We start from the raw sequence: 26,206 nt of genomic DNA on the forward strand, positions 1-26,206 counted from the left end.
ACACATGAGGAAAGCAGTTCATGGAATATGAAAGCTCCAATTGAAACTTGAAAAAGACAACATATCGTAGCACATTATTGGAGAATATTGCATCTGTGCAAACAAAAACTAGTGAAAAGAAAAATGAGAACAATCATTGATTTATATACTGCAGGGGTGGTCTCCTCTCAGACTTTTTTCTTCTTTGTTTATTTTTGGTGTTTCAGGAAACGTGCTTCCCTCGGATTTCAAAACATTGATTTTTGTTATTTCTGGGGAAATCACCCCATTTGATAATAGGTAACAATCTCCACTACTTGATCTTCACCATATCAATCATCAGTGCCAAAGTAACAGTCGCCAAACTCTCCCATACCGGGTATTACAAGGAATTCTTAATTCTAAGCAACATCAATCTCTGAAGTGACAATTTTCAGGGATGGAAAACGTTTGCATACACATTGGATTCCCTCTGGAGCCTGAAGTTAAATCATAAGATTAGTACATTACATGAAGGACGTACCATAACCAATTATGGGAACCACTTACAGAGATGAGATTCAGGAATGTAAATTGGGATTCTGGAAATCCTTTCTCTATGAGTAGTTGAATAGCTCGGTTGGCAGAGTTCCCTATAAGGAAAGCAATCAAGAATGGTTTTGATTATCAACCCAGGTAAATAATGTCCATCATACAATGATCCAGCCGGCAGGCACAGAGGATGCTACTAAAAGTTAAGAAATGCACGCGAGCATCGTATTGCCCTTTATCTCTGGTTCAGAAAGATAGGTGACTCATTTATCGGTAAATCAATAGCTTGTGTGCAATCACCTTCCTTTATTATTAGTATTTAAGAGAAGATACAGTTTCAAGGTAACTTCTAAAAAGCACAATTTTAACTAACCAATTGATGATGTTTCGGAAAAAAAACGTGAAAATGACGGCTTTATTCAATATAGAGTGGATCAGCCCCTCCAGTCATCAAACAGCAGTCTCAAATATTTTTCAACAAATAAATTAGTTTATGACATTCCATTTCTCGCTTTCTTGAATTCCTTCTGTTTCAAAAATGAGCCTCTTTATCAGAAGAGGTGGAAAGAGATATGACTACAGCATAGCAAATTATTGGCAGATACCAAGAAAATAGAAAGTGTGAAAGAACATCAAGATTACCTGTGGCAAGAACAGGATCTAGAAGCAGGACTTGTCTTTCTGAAATATCATTGGGCAGCTTCTCATAGATAAGCTGATTATATTGAAACCAATAATGCATTATTAAAATTAATTCAATTTATTCATATAGGAACAAAAAGGGAAACCTCTCTTTCTAGAAAATCTTTTCTACAACGAATTATATTGTTACCTGTTTGCCATTGTACCCATCACGGTGAATCAGAATTTTTCCATTTCTTTTTCCTTTGCACCATGCACGCAATGTATTTTCCATGCTTTCGCCACTTAACATCACAATAGAAACATTTTAGCATATATCAAAACAAAAACAAAAACAAAAAAAGGCAACCCACTAAACTATAATGCGCAGTAGCAAATTCCTCTATAAAGCTCTATGCCATCCAGCATCAGATGCTGAAGATCAGACTTTAGGATTCGTCAGAGTCATAAGATTGAAATTGGCACCACCACTCTAAATTCAAGTATAAATGCCATCCAACTAACCGAGAAAACAAAACCTCAGTGAGAGGCTGAGACCTCACCTTCGAACAATGGAAACCCTACATAGCTTCTTGCAAAAAGCAACCCCAGTACACATCGACACTGATGTAAAATAACAGAAATTTTTCAGAGTTATTAATTTTAGGCCAAACTAATGTAAGATGAAACAAGACAATTGATAATTTGAACTGATAACAAGCAAATATACCAGGTTAATCAACACAAATACTGCATGGTCAGAAGTAGCAATAAACAGGAGGGAGAGAGCGAGAGTTCTAAATTCTAGAAGATCAACACATTGGCAAGCCAATAGTAGAGGCACACGCATTTTCACAAAGTTAATGCACTGAATAGCAGAAATGAGCTAAAGCCTTTCTATTGATTATTCCTAGCACGCCTTTTGGAGTGGCTACTTGCTTCTCAGTGAATGGCAAATGGCCAAGGCCATGTTCCAAAACCTAAAAGTCAAAATAAAGGAAACAATAACATTTTTCAGCATGTCTGAACCCTGATCTCAACACAAACAAGCACATGCGCGCGCATATAGTAATGAATTTCAGCTAAGCAATGGAGACAGAATTTACCAGCCGAGTAATTAAGTCGATCTTAATAAAATACAAAATCATGCTTCGATATTCCCCGGTCTCAAATCATTGTATGAATACCTCTTGTCTGAAACACGGTTCTCCCACTTGAGAATAAACTAAGAAAAATGTTGGAACCAAATTAACTACCAAGATCAATTTGGAACCCCCAAGATCCACTCTAAGAGACTTGATCTTTAACTAGGTTTGACACTATACTGAGTTTGAGAAGAAATTTGTCTTGATAACTGGAATCCATCACAAACCGAAAGCAAAAGCAGAAAAGACAGAAAACAGATCACACGCACTGCACCAAGATTTATAGTGGTTCGGCCATTTTCTTGCCTACATCCACTGTGAAAAGAGAAGCAAGCCTTCACTGATTTCAGAGATTACAAGTTACAAAGATGAAGAGTAAGTGTAACCCAACAGATTCCCCCAGTAACAGATCATAGGGCCTTTTATATCTCAATCAGAATCATCTAGAAATACCCCAAGCAATCAGCTCACGCTTCTGGGTTTCCCAGCTAAGCAACCCCAGCTGCATCCCGCGTGAATTAACTGAATTAACAGCTTCTTGAACTGCTCAAGGACACTTGTCAAATGCTCGTATAACCTGCTACTTAAAACGCAGATGCGGCTGTCGTTTGGATCAGTGAAACACGTGATGAACCACGTGTGTTACTAATTCAACCAGCCGACATAGCAGCTCTGTCATACAGCTCCTCTGAATTACAACGACTGACAAAGTCGTTACTCTCTTCCTCAAGCACCTGACACATCATATACATTCCCAAATCCAGATTTGAGCTTCACCCCTTCAACAAAAAATAAGAACCTTAGATAGCTAAAAAGAGTAAGCAGTAAACGAACTCCATATCATACTACAAGGCAAATAGAGAAACTTTGAGATCACAATTATTATCTTAAGCCAGTGATGATGCCCTTTCATAGGCACTGGCTTGGCGTACAGAAAATATTCTCTGCTAAGCATTAACAAGCAAAGGTAGTAATCCATATTTCTGTTTCATTACAGAATTAAATCCGGAAAGTAAAGTAAAAAGAAAATCAATAATACAAACACATAAGAAGATATACCTGGAATCCTCTGACTGAATCACATACACATTGGGGTATATTTTACAGAGTTCATGCTGACCAAGCCTCGGGGTATGATTACGGCAGCATACTTAGAATATATTATATTAATGCATACTAATTATAATTTTAGGGAAAATAAATCTCTTATCTTTTCCTTTTATTTTCAATTTTCTTGTATTGTACTTTACAAATTTATTAAAATAAATGAGTATTTTTGCTTCAAAACATGAGTGGTTAATTTTCTAAGATAAGCTTAAAGGTGAACCTCAAAAATTTAGATCATAGAATAAATTACCCCCTCAAGTATGTTTTAAGTTTATTTTATTTATTACATGTTGATAATTTATATTCCTTTTTGCCAATTACTTTTGTGTCATGTTAATTTACAAATATAATTCTCCTTTGAATCTATATGGTATTTTGACACTTCAGGATAACTCTGGCACATTATGTACACAATCTCATATTTATCTATACAAATAGTTAGTTAAGCATTAAATGGCATAATAATTAATTAGTAAAAAAAATACAAAATATAAATATAATAGAGTATTATAATCATAATTTGAAAATTGAGAGTGGATCCCGTAATCTTAGCACTTTTTTAGATTGTTCCTTATTAATTTCACTTTCAACAATTAATTTTTATTTAATAACTGACTAATAGATTTTTAGATTTTCTGTATGTTTGACATCGATCCGCCAGGTTACATTATAAGTAAATACGTTTTAAGTATAAAAGTAATCAATATTTTGTAGTCGAGTCAAAGTTGAAAAAAGATCAATTCAAGTCAAAGATAATAAATGAGTGTCGCTCACAAATAAAATTCCAGCTATACAATAATTTTTCTTGATATAGTATATAGTTATACTACTTATTGGCACTTCTGAATCCATGAATTATCAAACTAGTAGCAAAAACACTTAGACATCTGTTGTCACATAAAGAGAAATCCTTTCTCTCTCTCTCGTAATTGGGCAATGTACAGTTGACTATACAAACAAATATGTTGAGGAAAACTTACGTTAAACTGATCGAGTTAACTTTGACAAGTGCCGAGAGAGGAATGGGACCGTCCAATTCAATTTGAATTGCAAGTTGGGAGTCCAACCATTATTTTCTCATCTTATCCCAAAAAAAAAAAAAAAAAAAACCATTACTGTCTCATGCTCGTCAAATTTAAATTTGGAAATCTCACTATGAAAATATGGTGACTTGCCTAAATTTTTTTCTCATGGCCTCCTTTAATAGGAAAGTGTTTAGTACTCTTAGTAAGTGGTAAAATTAAGCTTTTGTTTTGATGGAGGTCATAATGATTAAATAATAAATTTAAGTCGGTTATGGCATAAAATCAGTATTGTAAAGCGTTTTACAACATTGTAAATGCGTAAAAAAAAAAAAAATCATTTACAACATTGTAAATAGGGATGGCAATGGGGAGGGGAGGGGAGGGGACCGATCTCCCCGTGCCCATCCCCGATATTTTGCGTATGTCCCCGTCCCCGTCAGAATTACTTGAGAGAATTCTCATCCCCTCCCCGAATAATAACAGGGGATCCCCGAGGGTCCCCGATCCCCGAATAACTAATACATTTTTCTTTCAATTTTGAGTTAATCATATTAAAATAAAAAATTCAAATAAAAGTAAAATTCGAAATATATCTTACATTAATATCTATTACAAAAGTCAAATACATTAAATTAGTAAGTAACGCAACATGCAAGGAATACAAACTTCTTTTACAAACTATCATGAACAAATTAATAGTTTAATACAAAATTATTACAAATAAAATCGAATTTAGATTCAAAATTAACTTTTTCAATGGTGGCGTGGACACTTTATAAATGTGGACTATTCCCTTTACAACACAATAGTTAAATCGGAGCAAATCAAAAGCAAATATTAGATTAGATTAGATATTAAAATTGTGATTCGCTGTGGGCAATTATAACATCTAAAAATAAATAAAAAATATATTTAAATTTAAAATATTTAAAGAATATTAAAATTTAAAAAAATATTTGGCTAATAGAATCTACTCGATCTTTTTAATGTCCTAAATAAAAATTTAGGACTTTAATTAGTTAATTAGACCTAAAAGTTTAATAATATAAATATTTTGATATTTTTTATTTTTACCAATATTTATAATTTTATAATTTAAATTTTATTATTTATTTACTAGTAATTTTAAAAAATTAAAATTAAATTAAAAATTAAAATGGGGAAATGGGTAGGGGATGGGGATTCCACCTCATCCCCGTCCCCTCCCCGAATAAGAAATTGGGTATGAAATTATCCTCATACCCTCCCCGAATTGGGAAAATCCCCGAGGATACCCGTCCCCGTGGGGATTTTTGCCATCCCTAATTGTAAAGTTGTAAATGGTGCGTCCGTATTCTATATAGGGATGGCAATGGGGTAAATATAGGTTGGATCTACTCTACTCCAGATTCAGATCCGTATCTACTCCAGATCTATCATAGATTTGCATTTTTCACTCATCCAGATCCAAACAAGAAATAAATATCTATATCTGCTCTAAATCCAAAAAAAAAAAAAAATCAAATCTTCTCTATATCCATCATGAATTATAAAACTTAACAATAAAAGAGTAACAACTTTTTAAAATGAAAATTAAAGACTAAAATGTATTGATAACAATTAAGTTACATAATTTGTCTCAAAAATATAACAAATGTTATAGTTTATACTTATACACAAAAACACGTAAATAACAAAGATAATAAAATATCCTTCAAAAGTGATTAAAGGAATAAATCAATCTAATATATTTTACTATCTCCTTCATCATTCTGACCCACCATCATTCCAACAAAATAGATAATGACATATAAATTAAATATAATTTATATTCAATGCTTTTTTTTATTATTATGACCATATTTAACTAAATATATGAATAACTATATTCCTTAAAAATTATTTGGCCAATATAATAAAATAAATTGCCATGCATTATTACTTGACTTGCAATTGAAATATTGCATGTGCATGCTTTAGGACTAGTTGACCTTAATTATTTTTGTCTTATTATCATTTAAATTTACAAAACTAACATTTAAGTTTTAAGATTTTAAATACATGGTAAATACCACTAATAAGTCTAATATAATATGAATGAAATTTATTATCATTTATGATTACACAATTGTTAAGAAATTTTTAAAATAAAATTAAAAGATAGGTGAATATGGATATAAATCTAAATATTAAAATAGATCCAGACATGCTCCAGATCCATCTTAGATCCACAGTTCGATATCTAAATTCGATCAAAATACATTTTAAATCGACCCAAATCCAATCGGATTGAATTTTGGATCACATGGATCTTAGGTTAGATCCAATCTATTGCCATCCCTAGTCCAGGATTTCCAATAAACTCAAACAATTTATTGACTAAAATTTTTGGCAAGTAGAACTTTTAAATTACGATAGTCTAAAGTGCATACTATCATTATTCATAGAATCATAGGACTCCAATTTGCCTCAAAAGACTAATGTTACAATTGCAATACTTTTAAGTTAGGTAAATACTGGTTGAATATTTATATTTTGACTTAAATACCTATTTAGTCTCTAGATTTAAAAAAATACTTCTAATACCCTTGTAATTAAATATATTACATTCTTACACTTGCTTTTACTTATATAATAAAAGCCTTGTAATAATATTATTCACATTAACTAATTTATCTATAAAATTTAATTAGAAAATTAAACAAAAATTATTTATTAATAAATTAGCCAATAAATATCAGTATGAAAGAATTAATATTTTTTGTATCCATACAATAGTCTTGCTAATAATTTATTTATAGTAAAAGCTAATATCAACTAACTTAAAACAATATATAATATTCTTGCAACAATTTTATTAATAGTTATTGTATAAAAAATTAATTTAACAAATTAATCTTAAAAGTATAATAATAACATGAAAAGTTTTATGTTAGCTTTATTGTTAATTTGATAAATTAACATTTATTCTCTTCATTAATATTCTCGAGAAGGCAAGAATTTTGTAAGCATGTTTTTATAAAAGGAAAGCAAAGTGAGGGTGGGAGTGTAACATACTTTACAATAAGGGTGTCTTGAGATATTTTTTGAAATATAGAGAATAAACAGACCCTTAAATTAAGATATAGGGACTAAACGAGAATTTACGCTTCTTTTCTAATATAAATGTCTGTATAGCCATAAACTCTTATACAAACTTATTTTGTACAAACTGATGTGGCATGATAAAATTGGTTGAATTAAATATCTTTTGGCCCACATGATTTATTTCTATTATTTTATATTTTCATTCAACTAATGAATTAATGCCACATTAGTTTGTACAAGAGTTTGTGACTGTATCATCACTCTTTATAGAATTAGGGATGACAATGAATCAGATTTGACTCAAGATCCACGTGATCTAATTCCAATCAGATTAGATTTGGGTCAGTTTAGAATGGATTTGGATCGAATTTGAATATCAATGTGTGGATCTAAGACAGATTTGGAGCTAGTCTGGATCTATTTTAATATCTAGATTCATATCCATATACACCTATCTTTTAATTTTATTTTATTTTAAAAACTTCTTAAGAATTGTGTAATTATAAATGATAATAAATTTCATGCATAGCATATTAGACTTATTAATGGTATTTACTATGTATTTAAAATTTTAAAACTTAAAGGTTAGTTTTGTAAATTTAAATAATAATAATAATAAGACAAAAATAATTAAAGTCAACTAGCCCTAAAGCATGCACATGCAATATTCCAATTGCAAGTCAAGTAATAATGCATGGCAATTTATTTTATTATATTGGCCAAATAATTTTTAAGGAATATAGTTATTCATATATGTAGTTAAATATGTTCATAATAAAAAAAATAAAGCATTGAATATAAATCATATTTAATTTATATGTCATTATCTATCTTGTTGGAATGATGGTGGGTGTGTAGTTGATATCAGAATGATGAAGGAGATAGTAGGCCTCCCGCTTCTTCCTCATAAATCTCAGATAACGATTCAATCGTTCGGTAAGTTGATGTACAATCTTGGCTCTTCTCTTCTTTTCGTATGGCTGGACTGCGGTAAGCATGTCTTCTATTCTTTTTTGCAGGATTTCGGCTAGACCAACATATTTCCCCGAGGAACGGGTAAAAACTTCGCCTACGAAAAAGGGTTGGGATAAGAAACACCCAATTTTTCGCGCCCTTACTACAGTTAAACGATCCTCTTCGGAGAGTTCGTCCAACCCAAGGATAGCTATAATGTCCTGAAGTTCTTTGTAACGTTGTAAAGTTTGCTTAACTCTTTGCGCCGTTTCATAATGTTCCTCACCAACAGTAAAATATTAGATTGATCTTATTACTTCAATCACTTTTGAAAGATATTTTATTATCTTTGTTATTTGCGTGATTTGGTGTAAAAGTATAAACTACAATATTTATTATATTTTTGAAACAAATTATATAATTTAATTGTTATCATTACATTTTAGTCATTAATTTTCATTTAAAAAAATTATTACTCTTTTATTGTTAAGTTTTAGAATTCATGATGTATATGAAGTAAATTTAGATTTTAATTTTTTTTTGTTTGAGCATATACAGATATTTATTTCTTTTTTAAATCTAAATATTCAATGATCTGGAGTAAATATAGATCTTAATTTTTATTATAGATCTGAATTTAAATCAGAATAGATCCAACCCATATTTGTTATGAAAGTCAACCTTTTTCAAAACAGTCATGAAAGTCAAGCTGCCATGGACAAATAAATACAAACGCTGCTTCAACAAAAAACCAATACATGGCAACAAACATGGCAAACAACCAATACATTCAGCCCGTCTTTCTCGTTCTTCTCTCAGGATTCTTGTTTTTCAACTCCGTCAGGCTCAGCACTTGCCAGAGTATTGCTCGTTGCGTGCAGAATGAGAAAGAAGCGCTTCTGAAGATCAAAGCGAGCGTAACAGATCCCTCAGGTCGACTCTCTTCGTGGACTGGAGAAGACTGCTGCAAATGGGAAGGTGTAATCTGTGACAACAGCACAGGAAAAGTTGTTCAGCTCAAACTACGGAGTCCCGAGATTCCTGACAGTTTTACGGACAATGGAACAACTTATCAACTAGAAGGTGAGATCAGTCCATCTGTGCTTGATTTGAAGCACTTAAATTACTTAGACTTGAGCTTAAACAATTTCCGAGGAAGTAGAATTCCAAACTTTCTCGGTTCACTAGAGAAGCTGAGGTATCTCAATCTCTCTGGTGCATCCTTTGCTGGAAATATTCCTCCGAGTTTTGGGAATCTTTCGAGCTTGCAGATTCTTGATCTCAACACATTTTACTATTCGTCGCTAGAAAGTGATGACGTGGAGTGGCTCAGCAGGCTTTCCTCTTTACAATACCTTAATTTGGAAGGTGTGGATCTCAGCAAGGCTGGAAGCAGTTGGGTTCAAGCCACTAATATGCTTCCTTCTCTTTCTGAGTTGCACCTACCAGCTTGCGGGTTATTCGAATTCCCTCCCCTTTCAGTGGTCAACTTTTCTTCCCTCTTATTTCTTGATCTCTCCAGCAATGATTTCAATTCATCAATACCCCAGTGGTTGCTCAACATTAGTAAGCTTGCACATCTTGATCTCAGCGCAAACAATCTCCAAGGCAATATTCCAGATGCATTTGCCAATATGACTAGCCTCCGCGAGCTTGATTTGTCTGAGAACTCACTTATTGGGGGTCAGATACCGAAAGATTTGGGAAGTCTCTGCAACTTGTGGGATCTTGATCTTTCTGGTAATGACTTGGATGGTGAGATAATTGAATTCGTAGATCGTTTGTCTAAATGTGCCAACAGTAGCTTGGAGTCACTGGATTTGGGGCAAAATAACCTGGGTGGATTCCTTCCCAATTCTCTCGGACAATTGGAAAACCTCAAGATTCTTCAACTGTGGGGAAACTTGTTCCGGGGTTCAATCCCGGAGTCCATTGGGAACTTGTCATCCTTGAGAGAACTTTATCTCCACAATAACCTAATGGATGGCACAATTCCAAAAAGTTTGGGGAAACTATCTCATCTTGTTGTCTTGGATATTTCCGGGAATCCATGGATTGGGCTGGTGACAGAAGTTCATTTTTCGAAGCTCAAGAACTTGAAGGAATTGCATATTGCCAAGTATTCCTTAGCGCCACGGCTTACCTTGGTGTTTAATGTGAGTCCCGAATGGGTGCCTCCTTTTAAACTTCGATACATGAGGCTGAGATCATGTCAATTGGGCCCCAAATTCCCTGCCTGGCTGAGAAACCAGAATGAGCTGCATACTTTCATACTCAGAAATGCTCAAATTTCAGACACCATACCAGAGTGGTTTTGGCAGTTGGATTTATCAGTGTATGAACTTGATCTTGGTTATAATCAGATAAGTGGCAGAGTTCCAAACTCCTTGAAGTTTCTACCCCAGTCTACAGTTTATTTAAACTGGAACCTATTTTCCGGTCCTTTTCCGCTGTGGTCTTCCAATGTGAGCGCCCTTTATTTGAGCAACAATTCTTTTTCAGGACCAATTCCTTCAGATATTGGTGATAGGATGCCCATGCTGACAGATATGGATATCTCCCACAACCTCCTTAATGGTACCATTCCTTTGTCCATTGGAAGACTAAGTTCTCTTACCACCCTTTCAATCTCCAACAACAATTTGACGGGACATATTCCAGAATTTTGGAATGGTTTGCCCTTCTTGTATGCCGTGGACGTGTCAAACAACAGCTTATCCAGTGAAATACCAAGTTCCATGGGTTCTCTACGGTATCTTAGGTTCTTAATGCTGAGCAACAACCGTCTGTCTGGGGAGATCCCTTCAACCTTGCAGAATTGCACAACCATTCGTACTCTTGATCTTGGATATAATAAGCTTTCAGGTAACATTCCAACATGGCTAGGGAAAAGCACATCTCTATGGATTTTACGTCTGCGATCAAACTTGTTTTTCGGAGACATTCCCTCACAGGTATGCAGTCTTTCCTCTCTTCACATTTTGGACCTTGCACACAATAATTTGTCCAAATCAATTCCCTCGTGTATCGGGAACTTGACTGGTATGGCATTGGATATGGACTCCGAAAGATATGAGGGGAATGTTTTGGTGACAACCAAAGGAACAGAATACTTGTATGAGTCAACTCTTTATCTAGTGAACAGCATTGACCTTGGTTACAACAGCTTATCTGGGGAGATACCCGATCTGACAAATCTTTCAGGACTCGTCATTTTGAACTTGTCCACGAACCATTTGACAGGGAAAATACCAGACAGCATCGGGAGCTTAGGACGATTGGAAACTCTAGACCTCTCCAAAAATCAACTTTCTGGAGCAATTCCGCCTAGCTTGAGTTCTTCAACTTTTCTGGCTCACTTGAACCTGTCATTCAACAATCTTTCTGGTGAAATCCCATCAAACAATCAATTCCAAAGCCTCAACGATCCATCCATTTATGCGGGCAACCCTGAACTTTGTGGATCTCCTCTATCCAACAAGTGCAACAAAGACTTGGGAACATCTGATTTCACTGAAGGAGATGACGAAGATGGAGATGACTTCGACAAGTTGTTGTTTTACAGCAGCATAGCGGTGGGATTTATAGTGGGGTTTTGGGGAGTTTGCGGAAGTTTAGCGCTGAAAAAGTCTTGGAGGCTTGCCTATTTTAGATTTTTTGACAAAGTCAAAGATAGGCTAATCTTGCTCGTCATCCAGAGAGAATAGACAAGATAAGAAGCTCTGTCTTGCTACACTTTATTTAGTTCTCAATGTTGCTTATATGTCAAAGAAACATTCCTTTTAATGCAATAAAGCAGTGTTGCTTATCTGTCAAAGAAATATTCCGTGTAATGCAATAAAGCAGTGTTGCTTATATGTCAAAGAAACATTCCTTGTAACGCAATAAAGCAGCTATTTCAAGTTGAGTCATAAACACAAATCATCTTAATTCCTTAACGTACACAACGGAAGGATAAAATAAACACATTTAATATAAATTTTTCCACCATTGAGACTTTACTTGAGCTACTCAGCTACAATGTACTGTCGCTGGACTGACACAAATTGTCTTCGCTACATCCATGCGGATATATTGAACCGTAAGAGGTAGTAGACTACATATAATACTAATATCCAATGTCGTGTCTATTAGCATTCTCATTTCCATTATTTTCATGGCTTTTTCATTTTGTTGAATATTTGCCATCAGGCAACTCATAAGCAAGGCAGCTAATGGAACATGAAAGCTCCAATTGAAACTTGAAAGATACAACATACCATAGCAACTATTGAAGATTACTGCATCCGCGCAAACAAAAATTAGTGAAAAGAAAAATGAGAACAATCAGCATTTGTATTATATTTTGCAAAGTGGGGGTCTCCCTTCAGACTTTTTTCCCCCCTTTTCTGTTTATTTTTCATCTTTCAGGAAACATGCCTCCCTCAGCTTTCAAAATATTGATTTATGTTATTTCTAGGGAAATCAACCCATTTGATAAGAGCTAACAATCTCCACTACTTGACCTTCAGCATATCAATCATCAGTGCCAAAGTAACGGTCACCAAACTCACCCAGACCAGGTATCACACGGAATTCTTCATTCAAAGCAACATCAATCTCTGAAGTGACAATTTTCAGTGATGGAAAACGTTTGCAAACACAATGGATTCCCTCTGGAGCCTGAAGTTAAATCATAAGATTAGTACATTACATGAAGGATGTACCATAACCAGTAACAAGAACCACTTACAGAGATGAGATTCAAGAATATAATGTGGGATTCTGGAACTCCTTTCTCTACGAGTAGTTGAATAGCTTGGTTGGCAGAGTTCCCTAAAAGGAAAACAATCAAGAATGGTTTCAATTATCAGCCTAGGTATATAATGTCCATCATATAATGATCCAGCAAGCAATCGCAGAGGGTGCCACTAAAAGTTAGGAAATGTATGTGAGCATCGTATTGCGCTTTATCTCAGGTTCAGAAAGATGGGTGATTCATTTATCAGTAAATCAATAGCTTGTGTGCAATCACCTTACTTTACGATTAGTATTTAAGTGAAGATACAGTTTCAAGGTAACTTCCAGAAAGCACAACTTAAACTAACAATTTGGTGTTTTTTTCTGCAAATAAATGTGAAAATGACAGCTTTGTTCATTATAGAAGGGATCAGCCCCTCCAGTCATCAAACAGCCGCCTCAAATATTTTTCAACGGATAAGTTAGTTCATGACATTCCATTGTGCTCTTTCTTGAGTACCTTCTGTTTTAAAAATGAGCCTCTTACATCTAGAGGGGGAGAAAGTGATGACTACAGCATAACAAATTATTGGCAGATGCCAAGAAAAAAGAAAGTGTGAAAGTACTTCAAGGTTACCTGTGGCAAGAACAGGATCTAGAAGCAGCACATGTCTTTCTGAAATATCATTTGGCAGCTTCTCATAGATAAGCTGATTACATTGAAACCAATAATGCATTATTAAAATTAATTCAACTTGTAGGATCAAAGAGGGAAACACTCTCTTTCTAGAAAATCTCTTCTACAACGAAATTATATTATTTACCTGTTTGCCATTGTCCCCATCACGGTGAATCAGAATTTTTCCAATTTTTATTCCTTTGCAACATGCACGCAATGCATTTTCCATGCTTTCACCACTTAACATCAAAGTAGAAACATGTTATTATCTATCAAAGAAAAACAAAGAAAGCAACTAAAATAAAATTTGCAGTGGAAAATTCCTCTATAAAGCTCTATGCCAAGCTTCCAGAATCACATGCTGAAGATTAGACCTTAAGATTCATCAGAGTCGTAAGATTGATAATGGCACCAGCTCGCTAAATTCAAGTGCACATGCCATCCAACTGACCAAGAAAACAAAACCTCAGTGAGAGGCGGAGAACTCACCTTCGAACAATGGAGACCCCACATAGTTTCTTGCAAAAATCGACCCCAGTATACATCGACCCTGATGTAAAGTAACAGAAATTTTTCAGAGTTATTAATTTTAAGGCCAAATAATGTAAAGAGGAAACAAGACAATAGATAATTTGAACTGACAACAAGCAAATATACCAGGTTAATCAGAACAAATACTGCGTGCCCAAGACTAGCAATAAACAAGAGAGAGAGAGATTCTAAATCCTAAAAAATCAACACACCGATAAGCCAATAGTAGAGGCACACCCATTTTCACATAGCTAATGCATTGAATAGCAGAAATGAACTAAAGCCTCGCTATTCATTATTCCTAGCACACCTGTTGGGGTCACTACTTGCTTCTCAGTGAATGGCAAATGGCCAAGGCCATGTTCCACAACCTGAAAAGTCAAAATCAAGGAAACAATAACATTTTTCAGCATGTCTGAACCCAAAACTCATCACAAACAAGCACATGCGCACACATATACTAATGAATATCAGCTAAGCAATGGAGACATAAATTACCAGCCGAATTAGTCGATCTGAATAAAACACAAAATCATGCTTCGATATTCCCCGGTCTCGAATCAGTGTATGCATACCTCTTATCTGAAACACGGTTCTCCCACATCAGAATAAACTAAGAAAACTAAGAACCTTATAGAGTTAAAAAGAGTAAGCGGTAAATGAACTCCATATCATACTACAAGGCAAATAGGAAACATTGAGAATACAGTTATTATCTTAAGTCAGTGCAGATGCCCTTTCATGGGCACTGGCTTGGCATAAAGTAAAATTCTGTGCTGACCATTAACAAGCAAATGTATCTAATCTATATTTCTGTTTCATTACAGAATTAAACCCAGAAAATAAAGTGAAAGGAAAATCAATAATACAAACACATAAGAAGATATACCTGGAATGTTGACTGAATCACATACACATTGGGATATATTTTGCAGAGGTCATGCTGACCAAGCTTTGTGTGGATATGTTGCACAATCAAATCAATGGCAACATGGTTATCACCTCCCCGGGGTATGATTACATCAGCATACTTTTTTGACGGCAGAACAAAATCATCAAAGGCAGGTTTCACAAACTTGGCATACTGAAATTTTGCATAATTCAAACAATCCATTTTATCAATTAAAAAATAAAAAGAAGTTTAACAAATTAAAATTAAAGAGGCCTACAGATCATATTTCTGACAGCAGCAAGTCTGTGTGGAAATTAGAACCATACAAGACATATAAGACATAGTGGCTTTGACATATGCATTCCATAATTATTCACAATGAGAACTCTTGTTTAGATGCTTAAACCATCGTTAACAAATATATCCACTCATAAAGATAGGCTTTCGCTTTAGCACAGATAAGCAAGGAAAAAGAAAAAAACATTTTGCTTATTGAATTACCAATAGGTTCTAACTAAAAAATTAACTAAAATTATGACCAATAGGTTCTAACTAAAAAATTAACTAAAATTATGTTGTATATTAATTGAAGATATCAAATAAAAAGCCTTACCTGTTCGAGAACAGAATCTACGTCTCTACCCCTCTCAACTGTGTCACGTCTTATTCTACGAGCAAGCCTCACATCAGCATCTACAACCAATGAATATCAACTGCCAACATAAGATATTGAAACGACAGAGCAATTGCACGAGCAAGTAGAGCATGATAGATTCAAAAAAATAACATTCTGATGTGCTATTCTATTATACTGTAAAAGCCAACTCTCTATCGATCCAAAAGCTACCCATCCCAAAACAAATAAACACACAAAAACACATGATGCAAATTGAGAACGATTAACCTGTCTTAACATAAATGATTTTAGGCAAAATAAAAGGACATCTATTATGTTATCTTCAGAATTGTCCAATATGATGAATCTATAGCATCAAAAGAACCTAATTATGAGAAATATGAAGTGTAAAAACACAGTTTTTTCCTTTTAAAACAAAACTGAAGTGCACATTACTACAGATCCTATTAGCATACCAAATTTGGGAAGCAGCCTCTGAAATGAGTAACCATACAAATGAGTATTCATGGCCATTTGACGGCTGAATACACAGTTTGCAACCAGAAACAGATTGGCAAGGCTGCAGAAAATTGATTAACTAATTGCCAACTAGAACTCAGAGAATAACATAGAAATTTTCCATCAGCTCTAGAAATCACTTGATTTTATAAAAAGATAAAATTTATATTCGCTTTAATTCTATTCCTTAACTATTGCCAAAGATAAATATACCCAAAGGACTATCTATTACATATTTGATACTAAAACTATACTTGATGACATGAAGCATCCTTGTTGCCAAAGAAAAATATCCCCAAAAGACTATTCATTACATATTTGATACTAAAATTAAACTAGACGACACAAAGCATCCTCATTCAACAATTGAAATCTAGAACAGCTAATACATTTAAAACTGACACTAGCAAAAAAGATTCAACAGGATGGAAGAGGTCAAACCTGTGTCAACAAAAATCTTCATATTCATCAGGCTGCGGACATGCTGGTCATGAAATACCAGAATTCCCTCCAAGATAATAACATCTGAAGCATTGACCTGTCAAAAAATGAAGAATATGAGGCTTAGTATCTTCTGCCTCCCAAGGTAAAAACATCAGATAGTCACACTGTCTCAACATTTATTAAGTACGTACCAGTCGAAAACTATCTGAACAACGTCGATGTTTCTTAAAATCATAGATTGGAACTTGGTATGGTTGCCCAGATTTGAGGGTTTTAATGCAATCTAGAAGCTGCTCGGTGTCAAAAGCTTCTAGAAGAAGAGCAACATAAAATAAAAAATCGAGTGCAGTGTAAATATGTTTTGGCAATGCAAAAAGACTAATGAAACAGTAACAATTAAACTAAAAAACAGTAAGAGAAAAAAAAATAAAATTAAGAATCCAGTCACAATTATTAATTACCAGGATGGTCAAAGTTGTACTCGTGAACACGTTCAGACTCTTCAGGTGTCAAACCACGATAGAACGAATCCTACAGCATGCACAATAACAATCAAATCAGAATACAAACACATTCGAAGAAAATAGTAAAATGAATTTAAAAAATAAATAAATAAATAACAAACCTGATTGACAAGCACTACACGGTGATCATGCAGTTGTTGGATGATCATGTCACAAACAGTGGTCTTACCTGAAGCTGTACCTCCAGAAACTCCTGCACATTTTTTTTTTTTTGTTTGTAATTTCATATTAGAAGACAACATAAACAATTTTCAAAAGAAGATCACCAAACATGCACAAGATTATGAACCAATAAAGTCTTGAGTATCAGTAAAATTGCTTCAAGAATCAACAAAAAGCACTTCCAAATCGCTTGAACCAACAAAAGGCACAGAAATTGGCTTCCTTTAAATAAAAATAAAACACGTGCCAAATTAAAACCTAAAAGAAATGGTTCGTCAAGAACAAAAAAACTAAAATTTACTCATCAGAAATTGAAATTAGGGGGAAAAAGAAAGAGTGAAAGAGCGAAAGTGAGTCAGTTACCGATAACAAAAGGCTGTTTGGGGGCGTTGACGTCGGCGACGGAGGGAGCCGTAGCGGACGAAGCTGGGGGAGAGGAAGTGGGGCCGTCGATGCGCAGGCCGGAGAAGTGGGGCCCAGAGGCCTTCTCCATCACGTAGTCAATCGACGTCGTTGCCTCAGGCATGGCTCCCAGTCAGTTGCAGTTAATATATAAGAAATGCAAATTCGCAGAGGAATCCTACAGCCGCGTGGTAGTGTTGATTCGAATTGTACAAAGACTGAGACAGCACGGGTTGTTATTTTAGTGGCTTCTTTCTCACAATATTCTTTTCTCTTTTTTTTTTCCGAGTCCGGTGGGTTTTATAATTTCGCCTTATTTTCCCCTTACTGTCAATTTTTTCAAATTTGTTCATTTAAATATTTTATATGACTGCTCAATATTCGATCGTTAAGGGGTAATGTACAGCCGTCAGTCATATAGATGAGAACCGGAATATGCCGCCATGATGTTCGTTTTGTTATTCGTGTCGTCTTTCTATTGGTAAGAAAAGACAAAAAGAAAATTTTTTTTTCTTTTAATGAGTCTGTTTAACATATGGCTAGCCACGTAACATCGTTAACTTTTCTGATGACTTGGATGACGTAATATTGTTTAAACAGATTTTTCAATGTTGAACTGAAGTTTTCGTTGAACGTTTAATTAATAAAAAAATTTATTTTTTTTTATTTTTATCTTTTTCATTTATATTACCACACAAGATTTGATTAAAACTCCGCTCAGCACTTAAATCTTATCTAAAATTCTAAATAAACTTAAAAAACTAATTCCAACAAGACTCCATAAAATACTGCCCATGTGACATTTCCGAAATAGAAAAACAATTTACATCTAATAAGCCATTTTATGGTAAAAATAGGATTTGGCATCTTTATTCTTGACATGAATTGGTGTAGAAGATTATATAAATAAATGATGGATCAAATGATTCAAGTGATTATTAACATACATCAAAACCTCTTGTGTTCACACTAGAATGATAATTTTGCCTATAAAAACCCATTCGCTATGGGTGATTTTATGGTTAATAGGTATTTTTTGTAGTATAAATCAAAAGTTATAGTGGGTAGTATGCGGGTTTAGTTTAAAAAAAAAAAAACCACAAGATACTTGTGCGGATATCCACTAACCTGCTTAATTTTTTTTAAATCTTTCAGTATTTTAAGTTTTAATATTTATTTAAATATAAGGTAAGAGTAAGATCGAACACTAAATGTAAAAGTAATATATAAGATAATTATAAGAATTATGTTGGATGGATGCTAAGTAATGAGAATATAAGCTAAAGATATTAATTCTTCGAGCTTGGAGCTTGGTGTTCACCGAGATGGATCACGAGTACTATTTTTAGATGCTAGTTTGTGGATTGTGATTCTTTATTCTTTGGCTTTTTAAAATAAAGTATTCGTGATGGTTTTAGGTACCGTTTACATTTTGGATTGGAATGGAAATCTTGAAGAGTTAGAATCCTAGGATTGAGAGTGTGGAGTAGGAGTGAGAGTAGGTTATTTACTTACATTGGAATGAGATAATGGAACTGAAATCAGAACCCCAATTTATGTGTTTACATTGTCTTAGATTGGAAGTAAATAATTTTAAATTATAAATTTACCCTTATTTAAAGAATTATAATTTGTAATTAAAAAATTAATTAAAAAATATATTTAAAAAATAAAATAAATATTTTATTATATTTGTAAATTAATAATAATTAATAATATTCTTAATTATGTAAATCATAATTTTTTAATTAATTTAAATTTAAATTATGTGAATAAAAATTATTAATAATAGCAACACAAATGAAACATTATTATTGATAATATAGTACAAAATTAATATTTTCTTAGAATAAAATATTTACTATTATTAATTAAATAAATAATTAATACTTATTAAAATTAATGTTTAATATTATTATTTTTAATGAATTTAATTTATAAAATAATATAATATTATTATTTAAATAAATATAATATTTATTTATTTATTTTTATTTTATTAAATTTAATAAAATAAATATGTTTATAATTATTATTTTTAATAAATATGATATTATTTATTTTATTAAATTTTATTTATTTATTTTAATTATGAGGGTAAAAATGGAAGAGGGGGGAGTGGATTCCCACTCCCACCTTCCCCCATGGGAGTGGAAATCTCACTCCCCACTCCAAAATTAGGTGGGACCTACGGAGTGGGAATCCTACTCCCGCTTTAAATATGGTAAGTAAACACTGGAGTGGGAGGAATTCACACTCCCACTCTAAAAAGTAAACACAGCATTAATGTACTTGAATTAAAGAATTTGTATTAAATTGATACAATTTATGTACCTGTTTTAATGGCAAATTTCAATTCATTTCTAAGATAAAAATGATAATTTTTAATTTATCTAAGTGAGAAAACTTCAATTTACTCCTCATTTTCATTTAAAAGATAAGGGCAAATAGGACCACATTGATGAAATTTTTTTTTATATATCTTCTTATCAGTAAACAGATATAAATTGATGTTTTCATACTTTTGAGGGATAAATTGAAAATTGTCACTCTAAAAAAAGATAAATTAAAGTTTAACATTATTTTAATGTTGAGGCTTTTATGTACTCACTTACATTGCTAAAAACTAGAATTAAGAATGTCATGGATATTTTTTGGGGTAATTTTTTAAATATATAGTTTGAATTATGTAATTTATATTTATAAGTGCAGAAACTCATGAAAATTCATTAGGTACCAGTGCAGGTTTAGAAATTGCTGGAACTAAGAGTGGCAACTGGACAGTCCCAAGCCCATATTGCATGGAACAAACCCAACCCTTAATAGGCCAGTCCAATTTCGGACGAGCCTAATGTGCGAGCCTTGGATGGGTTTGGGCTTCTGAAATGTTTTATATATATATATATATATATATATATATATAGTAAACCCTATCTTACATGCATATAAGATACATTCCCCTCACATAAATAGTGCATGTGTGAGACCCACATACCATTCATGTGAGAGGAATGTATCTTACATGCATGTAAGATAGAAGGACCCTTATATATATATATATATATATATATATATATATATATAATTTAACATTTGATTTTAAAAAATGACACTACCTCCCCTAAAAAAATTAAATTGCAAAAACTTACAACATCTAGCATGTAATTTTTAAGTGTTCAACATAACTCTACCCCTAAAAAGAAAATCAAACTAACAAAGATTCACATCACTAGCAAATTATCATGGGATGAGTATTTTGTGCAGTAAACTCATGCGGTACTTAAACAACTATTATCCGAAGATTACTAAATAAGCCTATTGAGTTTCTTGGTTAGTTAAGTAACGTTTCTTGTGGAAGAGCTAGAGAGAAGAGTGAACAAATAAGCCAAAGAGTAAAGAGTGTGTGTTTGCGTAAAAGAGTCTTGAGAGCTTGCTTATAAGTACTTGTGTTGCTCTTAATTGTTGCTAGCTTGCTTCAAATGCCAAGTACCATACCATATTTTTAAGTAGACTTGCTTAGTTCTAGAATATTATAGGCTTAGAGAGTTTTCAAGCATTGCTTAGCAATGCCTAGAATGATCTAAAGAATCTATGTAAAAGTTATAAATAATTTAGCAAATTCTAGAGACTTCCTAACTATGCACAAGTGTGAAAGGTGCTAAAGATGGAAACTTCTAAAGACAAGCCAAGCTAGCACAACTTAAACTAGCAAAGTTAGCCTCTATGGCTTGAAAACTTGGACGGTCTGCGGCAAAATGCTGACATCTTAAGTTCATAACAAATTACAAGTTTATAATTCCACAACCACAAAAGAGAGTAATCCAATATTTGGCCATCTTCTTCCTCATCTTTTAATTCCTCTCGGATAAAAATTTCCTCTACAGGAACTCCACCTAATAGGAGAAAAAAATAATGTGACTATAAGTTGTTTTATTTTTTTATTTTTTTCCCTCCCACCGCGTGAACATTTTCTGCTTCTTCCTCCTCAAGGATCGAAGGTAATCAGAAAGGTTTGATATAATAATCCAACATAAAATAATAATCATTACTAAATCAACTAATTTAACATAAAATTAAAAAAATTAATAATCAGCAAAAATTATCTAACTAAATTATTCTAAAAGACCTCTCAAAAAAAAATTATTCTAAAAGAACAGAAACACTTAAATGATTCACTAACTAGTAACTAAATTAACAGTTAGCAAAAATTTATCCACACAGCTAAGCAAATCAAGAAATCAACACAAATCCTTTTTCGTGGCTCGGCGTAGTGAAATGTGGGTCGGCGCGTGTGTAAATTTAGATTTTTTTTTTTATATATTTTAGATTTTAAAATAAAATAAAAATTAAAAAGCCGGTTAGGCCCAAGCACGGTCTTTATTGCTTAAGCCCAGCTCATGATGGGCCTGTAAAAATTAGGCCTAGATCTAGGCCGTCAAATACATTGGCAAACCCACACCCTACGTTACCGTATCATCTCTAGTTCACACTCATCTAACAATTTTAGTTATTGGATCCAATGAATTTTACATTCACGAGTCAACTAAAATCAACATAGGGACTCAACGGTAGAATATGGCCTCTCAAGACTCAATATTACGGGCGGCAAGTTTTTAGCGCTGAGACAAAGCTAAGTGATTATGAGATAATAGAGCTTTTTTTTAATATTGTTATATAGGATTAGGACTGTCTCTACATCACCGTGGCATGTACTCATCTGAAACGTTGTTTAAATTCTTTAAACCCTATCTAATATTCGATAGATATTCATTTCACTCACATTTCGTGAGAGAGAGACTGTCTCCACATCACCGTGTCATGTACTCCTCTGAAGCGTTGTCCAGATTCTTTAAACTCTGTTTAATATTTAAGAGATGTCCACTTCACTTACATTTCGTGAGAGGGATATCCATTTCACTCACATTTCATAAGAGACGTTCGAGAAATATCCACTTCACTCACATTTCATAAGAGACATTTCGTGAGAGAGAGACTGTCTCCACTCAATTATTTAATAATTGTAGGAGGACTGGAACTAACCCTATAATGCTTTTTTGGAAGCTCGAAACCTTATTTTTAACATTATAAGTGTAAGGGCTCTTCCACTGTGCCAAAAACCCATTGGTATACGATAATAGAGCTTGAATCAACATCAAATTTATTTATTTTAAATGAGATGTTAATTTCTATCAAAAAACCAAATGAGTTGTTGGTTACTTCATACAACGTCAGTTAGTTAAATAAAGACAACAACAATTAACAGTAAAATGTAAAAAATCAAGTGAATATATAATACTTTGTCTATGTAATTTTTTTTTTTGGAATCTTTTGCAAAATTCTACTACTTATATGCAAAATTAAATTCTCAAATAAATAATGTCGTGCAAAAATTATGGCTATATAGTTTCTTCTTCATATATAAATATTTTCTTCACTCTTCACATTACTGTTTTAATTTTTATACGTTCTAAATGTTGAAGTCGCACATTCTTAACTTAAAAAGGCTTTTATTAGTTATTACTCATCCATCATCTAATTCCAATAGATCTTCTTACGAATTTAAATCACCACTCATATTAGTGAAAAGGATGTGATAAAGAACAATTTAACTGCCCTATGGGCTTGATCTAGTCGTTTTTTATTATTATTTTAATTAATCACTTGAATTGAATCACTAAAAAGACTAAAAGTTGAATTGTTTTTCCCCAATCCTACTTTCTTTTTAATTAAAATGAGAAAGGACAATTTGATACGTAGCATATTATCATAACATTGCCATGCATGTGTGTGCAAGGACAGAATATATGGGATTGAACATATAAGTAAATGTTAAATTGAAATTTTGCTCATTTATTTGTAAGTTTAATTTTTTTGGGCCCTCCAAAATAATTCACAATTTTTACTATTATTAGCTCCATCAAACCAAATATTGATCCAATTGCCACTGCATAATATAAATAAGCCATATTATAGAGTTAGAATAAATAAGCATAACATTATTGAGTTTAACTACTGTTTATTAGTTATTTATTTGCTTTTATATACAGTACAAAAGTATTAAAAGATCAATGACATAATAAAATAAATATTAAAAGCAATTAAATAAAATTTTTATACTCAAAATAGACACAAATGTGGGGTTCAAAATATTTCAACGTCCACACAAGGACCACAACTCACAGTCCTCTCCCCCGTCTCAGTCGGTCGAAAGAAGTACAGAGAAATTGTTGCTATTGCTTTAGTCATTTCTACCCAACATCACTCGCAAGCTAAAATTTTTCCTTTCTAATTTTTCTAATATTCAATTTTCAGGATTTTAATTCCCCGACGAAGGATTTGTAGACTTGCATGCATTGCTTCACACTCAAAAATTAACTCCTATCTAATTAATCACTTGAATTACTTGCACTCTTTCGACGAAGCCCTCATCGGAATTTTGTTTCACAAAATATCAAATGCGTCATTACATTTAGAATAAAGATTATGGATAATCAAGAGAATCCAACGGAGATTGTTAACAAGAATACTGCATCGGAAGATGATCGTCATTTCGCCATTTCAATCAAATCATTGGTATCATCACTAGAACATATGATGGCTGATGATAACATATCAATATCTTCCAATTGTTGCATTTTCAGAAACCCAGTAATACTCTCGTGTCACAACCAAAAAGCATTCGCCCCCAACGGATTTTCCGTCGGCCCATTTCACCACGGCGAAGATCATCTCAAATTGAACGAGAAAATCAAACTCAGGTACTTGCAAGGCCTCCTCCGCCGCTCGCCGAACCCGAAAGAAAAGCTGACGGAGCTGCTGGAAGAAATAACCTCCTTGGAGGGGCTGGCCCGCGAGTGCTACGCTGAACCAATCCGATTTGACAAAGAGGAATTCGTAAGGATCTTGGTGGTTGACGGATGCTTCATTATTGAATCAGTCCGTAAGCATTCCAACGAGGTGAGCAAAGAACCTGACGATCCCATTTTCTCAATGGCTTGTTTAATGGAGCTTTTGAATCATGATTTGGTCTTGCTGGAGAATCAAATCCCTTGGTTTGTTCTTGAGCGTTTGTTTGTGTTGACATTGAACCAAGAAGTTCCCGGAAACATGGATCTAATTCGACTTGTGCTTCAGTTCTTTCAAGGGTTGTTTTCGTCGGATACAATACAAATAAATTCGGATCAGTACAGGAGCCATAAAATCAAACACATTCTCGACCTCTTACGATATTCTTTAATTCTACCAATACGATCCGAAAAATACACTGAGAAAAACGCCGGATGGGAACCCTTCAGCTGTGCTGCCAAGATCAACGAGGCCGGAATCGAGTTCAGTAGAAAAAGAGACTACAGCACAATCCTGGACATAAAATTCTACAATGGGACTCTTGACATCCCACCATTGGCAATACACGAGACCACGGAGACAATCTTCCGAAACCTCATCAGCTTCGAGCAATGTTACCCGAATTGCGACCCGTTTATCACGTCTTACGCGAAGTTCATGGATAATTTGATCTACACCACGAAGGACGTTGATCTGCTCACGGAGAAGGGCATTCTGAACAATTGGTTGGATCCTGACGATGCGACGTTGTATTTTAACAAGCTGTATAATGATACACATGTGAAGAAGTTTTATTATGATGATCTTTGCAAGCAAGTGAATGAGTATTGCAGAAGCTGGTGGAACAAAACGAGGTATTTTTATATGCATAATTATTTTGGTACGCCCTGGGCTATTGTTTCTCAAATTGCTGCTACTTTCCTGCTGTTGTTTACGTTCTTGCAAACTTATTACACCATTGTTGGTGGGGTGCAAAAACCAATTAGAGGATCAACTTACTCCTGATTTGTTTCAGATTTTAGCTAGCTAACATCTAAAATTACCTGAATTTTGAGGTTCTCTGTGTTTGAAATACTATCAATTGTAAAACAAATTAATTAACAACTTTCTTTTCTTTTTTTTTAAATATTTAGTTAGTTTTAGATGTGACACTGTTACCTTGGTTGATCCTAATGCTATGTCCTTTTCTAAAGTTATATATTGGAAATTGAAATTGTATAAAAAGAACTAGTCTCTCATGTCTCATATATAATCTCTCATTTGGTCCTGGTTGGATTTCGTTTTTGCGAACAGAAGTAATTAATTAAAGTCTAAACAGTACTACTACATAACATGTATCTTAATTATGTGATTCTTCGGTAACTGTTTAATCTGATTAGAAACTTAGGGGGCTGTTTTTTTTTTTTACTTAATTATTTAATTGAGTTAATTTTATCAGTTAAGT

At 33.5% G+C, this 26,206-nt stretch overlaps 3 protein-coding genes and 1 pseudogene across 4 annotated transcripts; 2 read left to right on the forward strand and 2 right to left on the reverse strand.

Moving 5' to 3' along the window:
* Positions 1–311: 311 nt before the first annotated feature.
* On the reverse strand, positions 312–3,786 carry LOC112100906 (annotated as a pseudogene).
* Positions 3,787–9,167: 5,381 nt separating this feature from the next.
* LOC112100907 (receptor-like protein EIX2) lies at positions 9,168–12,135 on the forward strand. Its single transcript, XM_024190777.1, has one exon. The coding sequence runs from the start codon at positions 9,187–9,189 to the stop codon at positions 12,133–12,135; it is 2,949 nt and encodes a 982-aa protein (XP_024046545.1). The 5' UTR covers positions 9,168–9,186.
* A 400-nt stretch (positions 12,136–12,535) lies between these two features.
* On the reverse strand, positions 12,536–18,232 carry LOC18052625 (uridine kinase-like protein 1, chloroplastic). Of its 2 annotated transcripts, none has more exons than XM_024191026.1 (14): positions 17,878–18,232; positions 17,454–17,545; positions 17,290–17,359; positions 17,020–17,135; positions 16,826–16,922; positions 15,863–15,942; positions 15,247–15,441; positions 14,856–14,939; positions 14,668–14,728; positions 14,316–14,376; positions 13,972–14,065; positions 13,785–13,857; positions 13,161–13,243; positions 12,536–13,090 (listed from the first exon to the last, which is right to left on the reverse strand). In XM_024191026.1, exons 1-14 carry the CDS (start codon positions 18,038–18,040, stop codon positions 12,944–12,946), a joined length of 1,416 nt encoding a protein of 471 aa, XP_024046794.1. In that variant the 5' UTR covers positions 18,041–18,232; the 3' UTR covers positions 12,536–12,943. The 2 variants fall into 2 exon arrangements, with proteins under 2 accessions (XP_024046794.1, XP_006447096.1); XM_006447033.2 differs by having other exon boundaries at positions 12,538–13,090; positions 17,020–17,138.
* A 6,167-nt stretch (positions 18,233–24,399) lies between these two features.
* LOC18052965 (UPF0481 protein At3g47200) lies at positions 24,400–25,767 on the forward strand. The gene has a single exon (XM_006447035.1). It carries the CDS (start codon positions 24,400–24,402, stop codon positions 25,765–25,767), a length of 1,368 nt encoding a protein of 455 aa, XP_006447098.1.
* Positions 25,768–26,206: the final 439 nt, after the last annotated feature.

The sequence above is a fragment of the Citrus clementina genome, unplaced genomic scaffold (genome assembly GCF_000493195.1).
Source record: "Citrus clementina cultivar Clemenules unplaced genomic scaffold, Citrus_clementina_v1.0 scaffold_2, whole genome shotgun sequence".
Taxonomy (NCBI): Eukaryota; Viridiplantae; Streptophyta; class Magnoliopsida; order Sapindales; family Rutaceae; genus Citrus; species Citrus x clementina.